At 44.7% G+C, this 16,285-nt stretch overlaps 1 protein-coding gene across 4 annotated transcripts; it reads left to right on the forward strand.

The window, feature by feature from the left end:
- The first annotated feature begins 579 nt into the window (after positions 1 to 579).
- LOC119646992 (proteasome inhibitor PI31 subunit) lies at positions 580 to 9,737 on the forward strand. 4 transcript variants are annotated; one of them, XM_038047708.1, is made up of 7 exons: positions 580 to 674; positions 896 to 1,053; positions 1,115 to 1,267; positions 8,896 to 9,033; positions 9,095 to 9,240; positions 9,381 to 9,515; positions 9,571 to 9,737. In XM_038047708.1, exons 2-7 carry the CDS (start codon positions 904 to 906, stop codon positions 9,695 to 9,697), a joined length of 849 nt encoding a protein of 282 aa, XP_037903636.1. In that variant the 5' UTR covers positions 580 to 674; positions 896 to 903; the 3' UTR covers positions 9,698 to 9,737. The 4 variants fall into 4 exon arrangements, with proteins under 4 accessions (XP_037903636.1, XP_037903637.1, XP_037903635.1 ...); XM_038047707.1 differs by lacking the exons at positions 580 to 674; positions 896 to 1,053; positions 1,115 to 1,267 and adding exons at positions 8,019 to 8,186; positions 8,463 to 8,620; positions 8,682 to 8,834; XM_038047710.1 differs by lacking the exons at positions 580 to 674; positions 896 to 1,053; positions 1,115 to 1,267 and adding exons at positions 8,021 to 8,186; positions 8,463 to 8,620; positions 8,682 to 8,834 and having other exon boundaries at positions 9,095 to 9,222.
- Positions 9,738 to 16,285: the final 6,548 nt, after the last annotated feature.

Below are 16,285 nucleotides of genomic sequence, written 5' to 3' on the forward strand. Positions count from 1 at the left end.
ACCTATATACATTATCAGGCTTCGAAATAAATCATGTATAGATCTCTGTTCGTGTAAATAAATAGTATATTACTACATTTTTGAATTTTACTGGGAAAATTCCCTTAAATTCATCCTAGGATTACAAAATTTGCCAAAAAACATAAACCATAATACAGGCTGTGATGGTGCACTATTATTAATAAAAAAATAGTAGGTTAAACTTGATTGCTTCGCGTGAATTTAGACTATACCGAGACTGCATGGACGGCTAGTATCACATTAGAAGGAATTATATAACATTTTAAAATGATATACAATATGAACTGCGAGTTACGTAGAAACGGAATCTTTGTGTAACGAAATATTTTCACACATGAAATACACAAAAATTTTATATCTAAACCTAAACAATAATGACTTGTTTTATATCAAGTCCATTTGAATTTCGGTTATCCTATGCATTTGTTCATTGTTCGGTATTAAATTTAAATTTCCAATTCGATGTTTCATTTGTTTCTCTGTTCCATTCAAACTTGTTGCTGCTTCCAACCGTTATTCAAGAGTACCAACAAAAGCAACGGCAACATTAAAACATTGCCAAGAACGGCCGGAAGCGAAAGCAAGGGATTTCATCTGCTGAGTTTCAAGGCGGTTTTACATTTCAGCCCAAATCACAGATTATTCACAACCAGGTGAGTATTTCAAAAAACGTGGAAACAGTGGATATTACTAATCTCCGTGAGTTCCTGGAAGACCGCGGCGGAATCCTTGAAAGTGCATCGTCATTTGTGTCGAATTCCGGTTGCGACTGTCTGCCAACTGCGCATTTGGTGGTTAAACGGACGCAAATTTGTTTAAAAATCGGTTTGATGCTGAAGTTTCTTGCAAAACTTCAATCTTAGATTTCTTACAGGCTGTACAATGTCCTCAACCTACGACTACTATGGATGGGATCTGCTTTACAAAAGTGTCTGCTCCACACTCGAGAACGAATCCGAAATTATATTGGTCCTGGCCCACTGGTTTCTAACCAAGAATGCATTGTTCCGGTGCATCGGCGTAGGCCAAGACGTAAGCTCAACCCGGGTCAGATTCGTATTGCAGTTTCCTAAGGAAGTTTCTATCTTTTCAGAAAACACTGGGACCTGATGATGTCGGCTCAGAGCTGCTGCCGGAGGGCTGGAACGCCTCCAATAACAAATACGCCCTTCGATATCGGTACGGGGACGATGTCTACATTTTGCTAGGAGTCAAGACTGGAAACAATTTCGTTCTAAATTTGCTGGTGAGGAGTTTCGGGCAAAAGTGTGGCGTTGAAGTTTATTCAGTTCTAATTTCTTCTAAAGGACTCCAAATCAGGGAATGTATCGAATCTCTCCATCTGTCCAACGAATGTGGTTAAGGAGAGGATGGGCCCCCTTCCCATAATGATACCGACCGTAAATTTGATTTTGAATCGCATGAAGCGGAAGTTGCTGAATCCGGTAAAGTCTATTTTATGCTTTTAATAACTTCGGGTGATTTTTGGTTTTCTAATTCACTCAGGTCTTCAATGGCTCGAAAAAGAAAATGGAGACGCAGACCAAGGCGGCAAGAGCCCGATCACGGGCACCCCCTGTACCGACTATGTTGCCTGAAGCAAGGTCAGTGTCGGATAATACGTACGCGGCTGAGATTCTTCTGGTTTGCTGTTGATTCATTTGAAGTAGAAGAATTGTTGCGTTTACGTTTCTTGTTACTTTTTTCTTTGTTCAATTCTTAATTTAAATTTGATATTCGCATTTTTCCACTTTAGCACTAGGCGCGATCCCCTTCGCAATGTTGGTCGCGGCGATCTCGGTCCTTTAGATCGTGGAGGTGGTGGTAGGATCGTTACAACGCCGGAGATGCTATTCGGACCACCTGGCGGCAGGTATAATCCATCATTGAGGTAAGTTTGTATTTCATTGCGGAGTTGGTGTTTCCTCCAATAATGTAAATTTCAGAAGACCTCCACGCGCACGAGTCGGTCCATTCGGCCCATCGGACCCTGACTATCCTTTCGGTGGGAATCTCAATTCGGATCTAGATATTTTTCCCGACTATGAGGACATGTACCTAACAAATGAGTTTTAATAAACTGAATTTTGGGAATGTTTAATGTTTCATCTTTTAAGCTTAAGTTGCTTGATGAGTGTGTGTTGTTGGGACTTGTCTGTGTTAGGAACTTTAATCTGTCGAATTTCATCGAAGCTTCTACCGAGACATATTGCCATCTCCCAAATGGGGCATAGTGTGTCAGCCACACCTACGCATGGTCACTGTCTGTTCACTGAAATATGTTTCAGCTAGTTAGTTTAGTTAACTGGGGGGAGCCGCAGCTCCGAGCACTCAGGCCATTGTTAGGCCCATTATACTATCCCCGTAAGTTGCCTATTCAATGCGCAGGCTTTAGCGAATCTGAGAACATTCTCCAGAGGCAGAGTGTGCAGATTCTTCATTGAAGAAAACCTTGCCAAGGTGTCTTCGTCTAAGATCTGAGGATGCCGAGCAGCTGCATAAAAAGTGCAAGTCCGTCTCCTCCTCCTCCTCACATTGGCTGCACATAGCCGAATCCACTACCCTAATCTTTTCCATATGGTAGTTTAAGCGAGCAGTGTCCCGTCAAAAGCCATACTAGGGTTTTCATGTCCCACTTCTTAAGGGACAACAAAAATGCCGCTCTAATGGCCCTAGGCTCTTTCACAAGGATTTTCGCTTGGCGGCAAGAGTCCAAAGTTCTCCACTTGGTTGCGCGAATCCTTGACATTTCACCCTTCAGAGTAGACTTGACAGTAAATATCGGATTCCAAGAGCTGGTTCTGGCCCTACCATTGTGGATCCAGACCCTCGGCGAGCCAGTCTGTCAGCCTCCCCATTACCGGCGATGTTAGAGTGCCCCAGCACTCACATCAGGAATGTTTCGTTCAGTGTTTCGATATGTCGTTGCCATTTAGTGTTGATAATGCCGCCCGACTGTCGGAACCGATTCGAATGGTGCGCCCCCCCCCCCCTCTTTTTGTCGCAGCCATTTTTCTGCTGCCAATGAAATGGCATATATCTCCACCTGGAATATGGTCGTCATTTTTCCGAGGGGTCTGGCCAGTTCTATAATTGGATTCTCCGAGAACACCCCTGCGCCCGATCCATCCTCCATGACTGACCCGCCGGTGAAGATTATTAGGTCTGTAATCTGAAAAGACTCATAGCCACTTTCGACCATTCTTCTCTTTCGGTGATTACGACAGTGTATGTCTTTTCAAAGACGAATCTGGAAACCATATGATCGGTCGGCATCAGGGCTACCGTATGTTTTTCAAGGAATTTCCAGATAGACGCATGACCGTTTGATTGACTGCCTTTCCACGCCCCAATGGTATCAAGCCTATATGCGTCGTTGGCCGCTTTCCGTTTCACCTCCAAGTGAATGGGGGTACATTTAGGATAGCTCCAAGTGCCGCAGTCGACGTAGTACTCATTGCTCCAGTAATACTTAGGTAACCAAGTCTCTGAATCTGCGTTAGCAGGTTCCTGCCGTTAGCAAAGTTCATTCTTGGCCACCAGACGATGCATGCATACATCAAAATGGGTTTTATTATGGATGTATACATCTAGTATATCCATTTAGGTGAAAGTCCCCAGGTCCCCAGGTCGCATTCCTACAGCACCAGAGCAATCTGCAGGATTTCTGATATTGTTCCTGGATATGATGCTTCCACTGGAGTTGAAATGTACTCCTAAGTACTTGATTGCTTGTGCCAGTTGGATTTCCGCCCCTGCTAAGGTGGGTAGCGTATAGCTGCCCCACCTGACGTTCCTAGTGAACATAACTAGTCCAGTCTTCCTAGCGTTCATCGTGAGTCCATTGCGGACGCACCAGCTGTGGATTACATGCAGAGTTGCATTCAAGCGGTCATATACTGTGTCTGCAAACTTGCCGGTAATTATTACGGCTAGGTCGTCCGCAAATGATTGCGGGAAGACCTTTTTGTCCTCCAGGAGCCACAGCAGGGTATCCAATACCAAGAGCCATAACAGTGGAGAGAGAACCCCTCCCTGTGGGCAGCCCCTGAGACATCCCGCTTCAATAGACTGGATTTTTCTCCACTCTAGCATGTGAACGATCCAAATGATTAGCAGCGGTTCGATTTCATGCTGTCTTGCCACATCACAAATTGCCGCGAATCAGGCATAATTGAAGGCACCTTCGATGTCCTAAGGCGTTTTTTTTTTCGGACATCGCCTTTTCAATTTTTGCCGTAAGTTCATGGAGTGCTGTCTCCGTAAATTTGCCTTTCTGGTAGACGTGTTGCCACTTAGGAATGTGTATACCCCTTATGAACCGATCTACTAGTCTTTCTAGTCCTTTTAGCAGAAAAGACGTTAGGCTGATCGGTCGAAAGCTTTTTGCGTCTGTTAGGTGGGTTTTCCTGGTTTGGGAATGAACAACACCTTCACATCCCGCCATTTAATTGGAATATAAGCGTGTGCTAGGTATGCACGATATATATTCCGAATGTGTAGACCTAGGGCATCCAATCCCTCTATTACTAGCGCGGGGATGATGCCATCCGGACCTGCAGACTTGTATCTATGGAACGAGTTAAATGCCCATTTCACTCGCTCCAGTGATACTACTTTGCATGCCAGATCCCAGTCTCTCGGTTGAGGGCTGTATGCACCTGTTGGCCCCGAGATTAGATTTTGGATGCTGCCTGGGAAGTGCACTTCAAGCAAATGGTTTGCCGTTTCTTCATCGCTTTCTGTGTACTTCCCATTCTGTAAACGTAAATAACCCAGTTTCTGGCTACGTTCTTTGACCAGAATCCGCTTCAGCTTTGAGGTTGCCTCAAGAGAGTTAGTCTCTACGCAAAAGCGTCTCTAAGATTATCGTTTAGCCGATCTTATGCTCTTCTTTAGAGCCTTTTGTGCCTCTTTATAGCGATTCCAGCTAGTGCCTGATTCACCTTTCAGAGGACGATTGAGAAGCATCCTTGTCGTTCTCCTCTGTTTTACCAAATCCGAGTTCCACCATGATGTTTTACCCTTCTTAAGCATCTTGAGTGGACAGCTTTCTTCGAAAGCTTCTCTCATGCTAGTTGTGATCATCTGGGTTGTCTTCTCAATTCCAGCAATGGATTTGATGCGCTTCCCAGGGATCGTGACTCGGGCGCTCAATTCTGTTTGATACACTATCCAATCTGTCTTCCTCGGATTCCGAAATGGAGTGGGTGGAGGTGGATCCATGCCCATAACGAAATCAATGCGTCTGTGATCCGAGAGTGTGATATCGTTTGATACTCTCCACTCTCCGATCAGAGCCGCGATGTCAGGAGATGCCACCGTGATGTCGATGACCTCTCGCCTGATCAATTTAAAGAAAGTTGGTTCATTACCCACATTTAGGATCTGCAAATCGGTTCCTACTAGGTACTCCAGTAGTCTCGATCCTCTTGCATTGATGTTGGAACTTCCCCAGCATATGTGCTGAGCGTTGCCATCATATTCGGCTATTATCGCAACGCTTTTACTTTTGGCATATTAGATAGCCCTGATGAATGTGCCACTGGGAGCTTCTTCTGCGTCATAGGGGAAATATACGCCGATCTAGTTCTTCGAAGGATTAAGTCGGGCTAGGGATCCTAAATGACATGACGCTGACATGAACTGATGATAGCTTGGAGCTAACAAGAAACACTCGGACTTTAAATTTCCCACAAAATTTTATCTAAAGTTATAATTTGCCTATTTCGTGTGAATTTGCGGTACCCTAAGGCAGCATGAAATGTCAGGATCACATTAAAATGAATGGTCTAATATATAAAATTCATATTATTATTATTTTGTTAAGGGAAAGCCGCACCGCGTCCTTGAAGAACTATTGTGCTCCTTTTACTGGTTATAGTGTATCTGTTGATCATAGTATTTCAAGCAGGCCTGTAACCGTTAGGAACTTTAGTATGTTCCCTACTTCCAGATCTTTCAGCCTTGCATCTGGTAGTAAGTGTTCTCCCAGATACCTCGACCTTCTTTGCACAAGTGTCGGACACTGTCCCAGGACGTGAATAGAGGTTTCGTCCTCTTCCTCACATAACCTGCAGGCAGTGTCCGTAGATATCCCTAGCTTCCCTAGGTGATATTTCAGCCGACAGTGAGAATTCCCACTATGATTCGGAGGCTCCTTTTGGTGAGGTTTAAGCAATCCTTTGTGTGGATGGGGTTCGTATACCCCAATAAGCACTCTGGGCTGCACCATCCCCAGTAGGCCCGCCCAGTATAGTTCCCTCAACCGTTCCTCTTCATTTCTTAGATTCATAGCCATGAAACCGTTTCCGATTCCACAGAAGGGTTCTGGCCCGTGTAAAGGCGTCCCTGCTCTCTTCTTGGCTAGTTCGTTCGCTGCCTCGTTGCCTTCCAACCCAGCTTGGCCTGGAACCCAAAGTATCCAGACCTTGTTGGACGAGCCGAGTGTATTCAGTCTTTCAAGGCATTCCCATACCAGTTTAGAGTTCACCTGGTTTGACCTAAGTACCTTGATCGCTGCTTGGCTATCGGTGAGAATAGCTATGTTCTGCCCCCTGTAGTTCCTTTGCAGGTTAAAGGAGGCACATTTGTCTATGGCGTATATTTCCGCATGGAATATGCTAGTGTACCTGCCCATTGGCTCAAAGTACATTTTCATTGGCCCAATGACACCGGCACACCCTTTGCTGTGAGGGATCCGTCAGTGTACCAAGTAATCAGTTGCTGGTTTAAGAGTATCTTCATATTTGCCTCTACTAGATTAAAAAAATGTCGTCCGCGTAACCCTGGACTTGTATTCCAGTATTTGTTAACATGTCCAGGAGTTCATCCACTACCATACTCCACATTAGCGGCGATAGTACTCCACCCTGTGGACAGCCTTGAGTGGTGTTTATGATAATAGAATTTGTACCTGTCGGTACCTCTATTTGCCTGCTTTCTAGCATTTTGCCCATCCAGAGTGCCAGGGTGTTTCCTACTCCTTTGCGGCTCAGGGCATCTTATATCTCTGTGTGCGATGTGTTGTCGAATGCTCCTTCGATATCCAAAAACGTGCACAGTGCATTTTTTTTTGTTTCTATGGCGTCCCATAGTGCCTCTGTCAGCTGATACAGAGCAGTTTCAGTTGACCGTCCTGCCCGGTAAGCGTGCTGACAGTAATGTAGGGGATTACGCTTTAGAACGTTAGTTGTAATATAGTTGTCTATGACCTTCTTCACCGTTTTGAGTACGAACGATGTTAGGCAAATTGGTCTGAAAAATTTAGGGTGAAAAGGAACCTTTTTACCCGCTTTCGGAATAAAGACCACTTTTGCCCGTCTCCATGGCATTGGTATGTATCCCAGTGCTATGTTCCCCCTTACCATCCTCAGAAGAGACTCTAAGATAATTCCTAGGCCTCTCTGGATCAGTGCTGGGAAAATGCCATCTACTCCGGGAGATTTCAGTGGTTTAAAAGTTCCCACTGCTCATCTTAGCCTAACTTCTGAGCATATCTCTTTTGCTAGTTTCCAGCTGTCCTTCCTTCCCCTTCTATTCGTTGTTGGCGTGTCAGGCCAGGTCACGCCTGCCACCGTGGTGTAGGATCCCGGGAAATGAGTTCTGAGAAGCAGATGTACCCTGTCCTCCTCATTCTCAGTAAATGTCCCATCTTCCTTTTTCAAGCAGACAGACGATATTCCCCCGTCTTTGGCTACAGCCTTGTGCAGTATGGTTGCTTCTGTGATCTGTTCAATCCCTTCACAGAATTCCCTGAAGCTGTTCCGTTTTGCTTCCCTGATCGCGTTGCAATTCATATAGTTATCAGAAACTTCGTGTAACGAACCTTTCATACCTCACGCATATATTTCCCGGCACTCAATTTAAACTTCTAATTGGATGTTTCATTACATTCCGGTGTTCCGGTTAACACTGAAAATCATTGGTCCACATCTTAACCTTATTGCATGCCTTTGGCAACCCTTACCACACCGGCTGTCAAAAACATTCACTATTGAGAATTGTTGCTGCTGTCCTACCGTCATTCAAGAGTAGCAACAAAAACAACGGCAACATTCAAAACATTGTCAAGAACAGTCAGAAATAAAAGCAAGAAATTGGATCTGCCAAAATTTCAAGGAGGTTTTACATTTCAGCCTAAATAACAGATTACTCACAATCAGGTGAGTATTTAGAAAATCGTGGAAACTGTCGATATTATCAATCTTCGTGAGTTTCTGGAAAACAACGGTGGAATCCTTGAAAGTGCATCGTCATTTGTGCCGAATTCCGGTTGCAACTGTTTGTGAACTGCGCATTTGATGGTTAAACGGACACAAATTTGTTTGAAAACTCAAATTGATGCTGAAGTTTCTTGCAAGTGCTTCAATCTAAGATTTCTTGCAGCAACTCAAGCCTAACGAAACCAATCATCAATTTTGCTCCCCAATTCATTGCAGGCTGCACAATGTCTTCAACCTACGACTACTATGGATGGGATCTGCTTCACAAAACTGTCTGCTCCAAGCTCGAGAACGAATTCGACATTATATTAGTCCTGGCCCACTGGTTTCTAACCAAGAATGCATTGTTCCGGTGCATCGGCATAGGCGACGACGTAAGCTCAATCCAGGTCAGATTCGTAGTGCAGTTTCCTAAGAAGGTTCCTATGTTTTCAGAAAACACTGGGACCCGATGATGTCGGCTCAGAGCTGCTGCCGGAGGGCTGGAACGCCTCCAATAACAAATACGCCCTTCGATATCGGTACGGGGACGATGTCTACATTTTGCTAGGAGTCAAGACTGAAAATAATTTCGTTCTAAATTTGCTGGTGAGGAGTTTTGGGGAAGAGCTTGCAGTTGAAGTTTATTGAGTTCTAATTTCTTCTAAAGGACTCGAAATCACGGAATGTATCGAATCTCTCCATCTGTCCAACGAATGTGGTTAAGGAGAGCATGGGCCCTCTTCCCGTAATGATACCGACCGTAAATTTGATTTTGGATCGCATGAAGCGGGAGTTGCTGGATCCGGTAAAGTCTATTTTATACTTTTAATAACTTCGGGTGATTTTTGGTTTTCTAATTCACTCAGGTCTTCAGCGGCTCGAAAAAGGAAATGGAGACGCAAACTGAGGCGGCGAGAGCTCGATCACGTTCACCTCCTGTACCGACTATTTTGCCTGAAGCTAGGTTCCCGCCGGATCCGTTGGCTATCCCAAGGTCAATGTCGGATAACACGTACGCGGCTGAGATTCTTCTGGTTTGCTGTTGACTCAGTTGGAGTAGAAGAATTGTTGCGTTGACGTTTCTTGTTACTGTTTTCTCCGTTTCTGCTTAATTCTCAACTTAAAATTGATTTTCCCAACTTGTCATTTCAGCACTAGGCGAGATCCCCTTCGAGATGTTGGTCGCGGCGATCTCGATCCTTTAGGTCGTGGAGGTGGTGGTATGATCTTTACCCCGCCCGGGATGCCATTCGGACCTCCTGGCGGCGGATTTAATCCAGCATTGAGGTAAGTTTGTATTTCATTGCGGAGTTTGTGTTTCCTCCAATAATGGAAATTTCAGGCGGCCTCCAGGCGCACGATTCGATCCATTCGGCCCACCGGACCCTGACCGTCCTTTCGGTAGGAATCCAAATCCGAATCCAGATGTTTTTCGACCACCACCCGACTATGATGACATGTACATGTAAAAAATGAGGTTTTTGGCATAATAAACTGAATTTGGGTAATGCTTACTGTCTCATCTTTTGAAGTTAAGGCGCTTAATAATTGTGTATTGCTGGGACTTGTCTGTGTGTCAAGTTCATCGAAGCTTCTATCGGCACAGAATTATACATTATCTGCCAAATGGGGCAGCCATACATACCCGTCGTCGCTCTCTGTTCACTGGAATATGTTTCAGCTCTCCTGCTGTTCCAGCCACTGTTTCTTGGCCGACGGCCACTCGTGGATTGTAGATTCCATTGTATGGCATAATCAATACCCTTTCTTAAAGTGTTAGGTACATACTGCCACTTCTGCCTTCTAATCAACGTGTGACGGGTAGCAATGAGGCGGGGAGCTGTTTAAATCGAAACAAGGTTGACATTCTTTCCAGGCGGTATTCTGAATGAGTAATACTGAAAGGAAGCAAGACAACAGATATGGGAATGGCCTAACACATTTCCTGCGAGCGCCAGATATGTTATGGCAATTTAAGTCTCTTCTCAGACGCTAGCGCCGTATATGCTACGGATCATTTCTACGCACTTTTTTTGTGGATAGAGAACGCTTGCTATCCAGTAGGCATTTGAGTTTTTTCATTGAAAGTGCTAATAAAGTCTGGATATTGTAATGAACTGAAAGGGATTGAGATGGTCAAGGTCTCCACGCGGAAGCGGAACTGGTTGATGGACAAGGATGTTGGGGTGCCATCAAAAATCAGATCCCAGGATGCCATGGAGGTATAAACACGATTCGTTGAGAACGTGTTAACCGGTCGTGCCTGGCATCCGTGAGGCAAGCGGTCATCGCGTCATACGTATACATATAGTCGAGTCCGGATTTGTCGTCATGTCCGTATAAGTTATCGGATTCGAATCTATAGTCAAGTCTGTAAAAAGTTACGTTCCGTTCATGGTCATGTCTGTAAAATTTATTTGTGTTAGGTCTAGTGCAACGTCTGTCTTCTATATGAGCGACACGAGTTGAAGCAAGTTGATGGTGTGGTGCATGATACGCAAAGTGCGAATTCGGGTTCCAGGCTTGAAGGGCAGCCAATTGCTCTCGACCCAATCCTTCAACTCGTGACTCAATATAATTTTCCGTCGCCTTTGCATCCTGCGTGGAAGGATCAGCCCAACCCATGGAATCTCTCCTCGTGGCCTCGTACCATTGTCAGTCAGTGTTGTGCGTTGTCAGGTCAAGCTCAGCAGAGCTCCATTGACCTGGAGGGAACTTGGACGAGGAAGAGGTGACGCTGATTGCGTGAAGAATAGTCACGACGATGAGATATATTTGCAGTACAAATCAAAAAAAAAAACAACCAAAATGAACTCCAAAAAACTTAGTAAGAAAAAATTTGAATTTCGAAATAGAAAGAAAGAAAAACGAGAAAAAACGTAAATATGCGAAAAATTAAAGAAAATGAAAAGAAACCAAAGAACATTGAAAAAAATGAGAAAAATTAACAGCAATAATCAAAATCGTCAAAGAACTAACGATTATTCTGTGAGGACTCCTCCCTTCCTCCCTAAATTTTCAGCTCCTTGTTTACGATTCCCAGCAAAACTCTCGGATGGCCAAAATGCCATCATAACCTTAGGAAATTGTGTTGCACCTGTTTGCAGAATAACTTCCGAATATAGTGGTTAAATATGAAGAAACAACAATCGAGTTGCTCCCCGTCGCCGAGAATGAGATAACATAAGCAAACAAAAGGCTGCCTACGATTTTCCCTAGTTCTCCCGAATGCAAAGTGACAAGAAAGGGCAACGTTTTAACAGTGCGACCAAGATTCAGGCCGCTTTGGTATAAGTGCTGAAAATCATTCCAGTTGCTAAGTTACAGGGGCCAATCGAGCTTGGGAAACTGGCTGTCATCGGTTAATAAATTTCCTTCTCTGAGATCAGTCCTGTTGCCGTTGGAATTCACCCTGTATTCCATTTCTTAGTTTTGCTTTTTAGGGGTAGGGTAAGTAAATGTGTTTAGGTGAAGGTGTTGGGTTCTCGCATCGGTATGCCGTCGGACTGCCAACAAAACACCTACCCATTGTCAGAGAGCTAGAATGGAACTCTTTGTCACATTACTACAGTTTTGCCCCTGAGCCCGTCTTGGGGAACCGTCAAAACAGGGGGACCAAAGGGAGGGGAGAGGAGGGAAGGAAGTGTTAGTTCAAGGAACTTAACGCTAACCAGCCCCTTGGCCGATCGAGCTCTATCTTCTGACCCAATTGGATCAGGGCCTTCAAGTGGGTTAGAGCACTTCATTCAAGACCGTAACGGTATACTACAGGATTACAATACCCTCTAGGAAGTAATGTGGTCAGCATTGCGCTTGTCCGAGATTATTACCGTGATCTGACTCAATGTGGTCAGCATTGCGCTTGTCCGAGATTATTACCGTGATTTGACTCAGGTACTCATTCACTGCTGAGTCGACTGGTATCCGACGTCAAATCACGATACAAATTTCACTGCCACCAATGAGATTTGAACCGCGACCTTCCGTACGACAGCCTCGTGCTATAACCACTCAGCTATTCGGACACCCATTCCAGATAATCCCTCAAAATCCGTGAGATAGCTTAGCACGTGAAATGGAAGCAGTCTAGTGTGTCTAGAATTTCTTTTCTTCTTACGACATTAAAGGCATTCTCTGACATCAAGCGTTAGGAGGATCAGCACCCGTTGAGCTCAGTGGCTGTGTGCCTCCGCTCGATGAACGACATCCACGACTCGCATGACAGCATCCACTGTGGATCTCCCTGCTCTTAAGCTGAACTGGCATGGGGATCAGTCTCCAGCAGCACGTATCGTTTCAGCGTCTACTTCGGATGAGCTTTTCGAGTGCTTTCCCGGCCGTGTAAAGTATACAAAGTGGTCGGAATGCATAAGGCAGCTCAGAGTCGCCTTCAATCGGGAAGGGAAAATGCTCTCTTTTAGGTAAGCATTGCATGCGCCCAAGAGTAGGTCTGAATGTTGGAGCACTAGTAAAAAAATCTGCTATACTTAAACTTCAAATATCCTTCGTCCAATTCAACTGATCTAATCAACAGATATTAACGCGAGTAGCTCTTTCGCTGCAAGGAAATAAGAATATAGTCCCATTTTCTCAAGTTCTAAGATATACAAGAATAATAATACTTTGATCCGAAACTAATAAAGTTTTTGGCGACAGTCATAGAACGGTGGCATATCACCTTATCAGTGCGTACATTTGAGGGTGCTAATACCTTAGAGCCCATTCGTATACGGAGGGGCATCTTCCAGGGGGATTCGCTGAACCCCCTTTCATGGCTACTGAATTATGGTGGAGGGCATGGTTTTGCAATTAAATATGACCTACGTACTAAGTGCGAACTGACACACTCGATGTACTTATGCAGTAGTAGCTGTATGCAGTAGTAGAAATGTTCAGCCGTGATATTCGGATGGAGTTTGGATGAGACAAGTGTGGGATCCAAGCCATTCGCAAAGATCATCACGGGCCGCATGCCGGACATAGCATTGGTGACAAGGTCTGCCGTGTAGCGGATGAACCAGCCTCGTGACATCGAAGGTAGGGGCGTGGTTGACGTGGCGGCATAACATCATCGCCAAGTCGACTCACTGCGCGCTTATTTTTACAGCAAAGAGTAGGCGAGTCCTTTGCATGCGGCTGTTTGCAAGGTAGACTGTGGGCTGACTCCACTTAACTTGAAGGATCGATCTTTCAATCCTCTGAGTGGGGTGAAGTCGGAACAAGCGCGGATCGATGAATGGAAGTCAAAGGCAATGCATGGTAAACACGTGAATTGTCATTCGCAGCCATTTGTCGATTTGCATTTGTCTAGCAGACGGCTGTGTGCTGGGGAGCTCTTTGCGGAGACGGAGGGGTTCATGTGTGCCATTAAGTACGGCGTGGTCGCCACCCGAGCTTATAAAAAGCTCATGAAAGAACGGATGGAGAACGACCAGTGCAGAATCTGAAGTTCGGCGTTAGAGACGTTGGACCATCTCATTCCTGGCTGTACTTTTATGGCACCGGTACAATACATCACCAGGCATAATGCTGAATGCAAGGTTATCCATCAAAACCTTTCATACAAGCATGGGCTGATCATGAGAACATGTCCGGTTTACCGATATGAGCCGCAAGCAGTACTTGCTAGTTCTGCTTACAGCATGTATTGGAACCGGCAAGTTCTGACTGATCGTCGTACTCTACATAACAAGCCTGACGTACTGTTTGTTGATAAGAGGGGTTGCTCCGCGTATATTATTGATTCCAAAGTGATAAGCGCACTTTCCAGCGCGAGACACATTTATTTGCTCGTAACGCACAACTTATCACTACTAATCCGGGAGCAAGAATGGAAAATGACGACGTTTGCTTTCGCACTCGATAGGAAAACAGAATATGTCCGACAAAACCGCAATCCACTTTTTACATTTAAGTGGCCTTGAACCGGCGGAGCTTGCTATTCGTCAATTTTCTCCCCGGGCGACCAACTATATCCCATCCCTACCATTTTCGATCTTCCAACCTCAAAAAAAGTGAGCATAACACACTCCGCACTTGTCACCTTCTTTCTCTTCTTTCCTTTTTTTTCCGAAAAAAAAAAAACAATTCCCCAGCCATGTAGCGCGGCAAAGCAGAGTAGAGCGTTACACGGAAAAATTTCCCTTCCGTGGCAGAAGTCCGAAGATTCAAATTTTAAATTTAGAATTTTAATTTCAAATTGGAATATTAGAACTTCAAAAGCGATCAGGAAAATTATATAACACTTCGGGCCCTGGCGCCTTCCTGTTCTTCATAGAAAGGACTGCCTCTTCCAACTCTTTTATAGAGAAAAGTAGGCAGTTCACGGCACCTTCCATGCTGCTGTCATCAATCCTTACGGGATACACAGGGAATAGTGACCGTATAATACGGTCCATCTACTCGGCTTTAAGTAGACAGGGTTTTTGCGTAGCCTCGACTTTTGGGTTACCAGTTTGTAGCCGAGTCCTCACGGATCCCCATTCACCTCATCGACCAGCTCCTGCCAGTAGCGAGCTTTGCGTGTTGCTTATAGTTAAGTTTCCCGTCTATCATCACTCCCAAGTATTTGATGGCAGGCTTAGAAGTGATGATATGATTCCCAATATGAATACGGGCAAAAATTTCTTTTACGCGCTTGGTGATGAGGACCGCTTCCGTTTTTTCCCCCGCAAGTGTCAGACCAGAACTCTCTAGCCATCAGTTTTCCCCAAGCTGGTTTTTTTCAGCTCAAACATGAGTTCAACCTTTTGGGTCCTTCGAATATTGTTGACGTTTCCGCCTAGATCTTTTAGGTCGGTGTCAGTTTTGATCTTTTTCATTATCTCCGCGTAGGACAAACTTCCACTGCTGGTGATTACAATCACTTCTGGGCGAATTCTAACTTTTGCCTTTTTCTTCGCCTTTTTCTTAACTATCTTGGTCCATTCACCGTTTTCATTCCCCTTTGATTTTGCCGCGTCGATTGTCGGAGCTCGCACTTGGGGGACCTGTTTTCTCTCTTCGGGCCTTTTAGTTTCGTTTTTCGGAACTATTTGTATTCCCTTTTTCTTCTTAGGAGCCTGCTGACTTCCCAGAGGATCCACATCTCTTTCCCGCACTCTCTTGTTTGGTGGCAGGTTGATTGCAATACGATTGGGTCGCCTGTGACTCCGTTGGGGCAACAGATTTCGACTTGCCCTTGGAATTTCGTTTCTCCTGCTGCGATTTGTTGTAGAGCACTCTAATAGCCGTCACCATATTTTTTATGGCTTGGTACACGTTGTGCTTGTCCTTGATGAACTCAGACAGCTCCACTATTTTTGCATTGAGCTGTGTGAAGGGCAATTCCTCTGCTTCAGGGCTTTGCTCTCCATGATTCCTAACCAGATTACTACTTTTAAATAGTCTTTCACATTTGGCATTCATTGGCCTTCCCTCCGTTTTATCTTTTTTGATGTTTGGCATTGGCGGAGATCTCAAAGTTGACGAACTTCTTCCGAATGGGTCCTTTTCCTGGCCTTGGAGTACCTCCTGCTGCTGCTCCTCTTAGATATGTGCGGTCGGTGTTGTTGCTATTTTTGTCGTCCAACGATCTGTTTTCAATTCATCCTTCTTCGATTTTGTTACTGGTGTTCTTGGGAGAGTGGTACTTGGCTTAAACACTTCCTTTTCCAAATCCAAAACATTTGTAGCATTAGATGCCATGGTGGCCAAGTTGTCCACCACCGAGGCACTGCGGTCGAGGGATATTGCTCGCTTGCTCACTCTGTCTGTCTGTCCGTCACACGCATTTTTCTCGGAGACGGTTATAGCGATTGATACCAAATTTAGTTCACTGGTTTTCCGAATTGTATCATAATTGCTTGCACCAGTTATCCATAGCCCTGTATTGTAAAAGTCCTTTTCTCTTTTTATCCATGCCTAGCCTATTTCTATGGTACTTCCCCCATAGACATTCGTAGCAAATTATGCCTGAAGTTTCGTAAGTTAGTTGATTCGTCTGTTGGGAGAACTGACTATATAATAGGTACCCTAGTTTGATGTTATTTAAAGTTTTCTAGAACTATTTAAAAATA

This window comes from Hermetia illucens, chromosome 1 (genome assembly GCF_905115235.1).
Source record: "Hermetia illucens chromosome 1, iHerIll2.2.curated.20191125, whole genome shotgun sequence".
In the NCBI taxonomy this organism is placed as follows: Eukaryota; Metazoa; Arthropoda; class Insecta; order Diptera; family Stratiomyidae; genus Hermetia; species Hermetia illucens.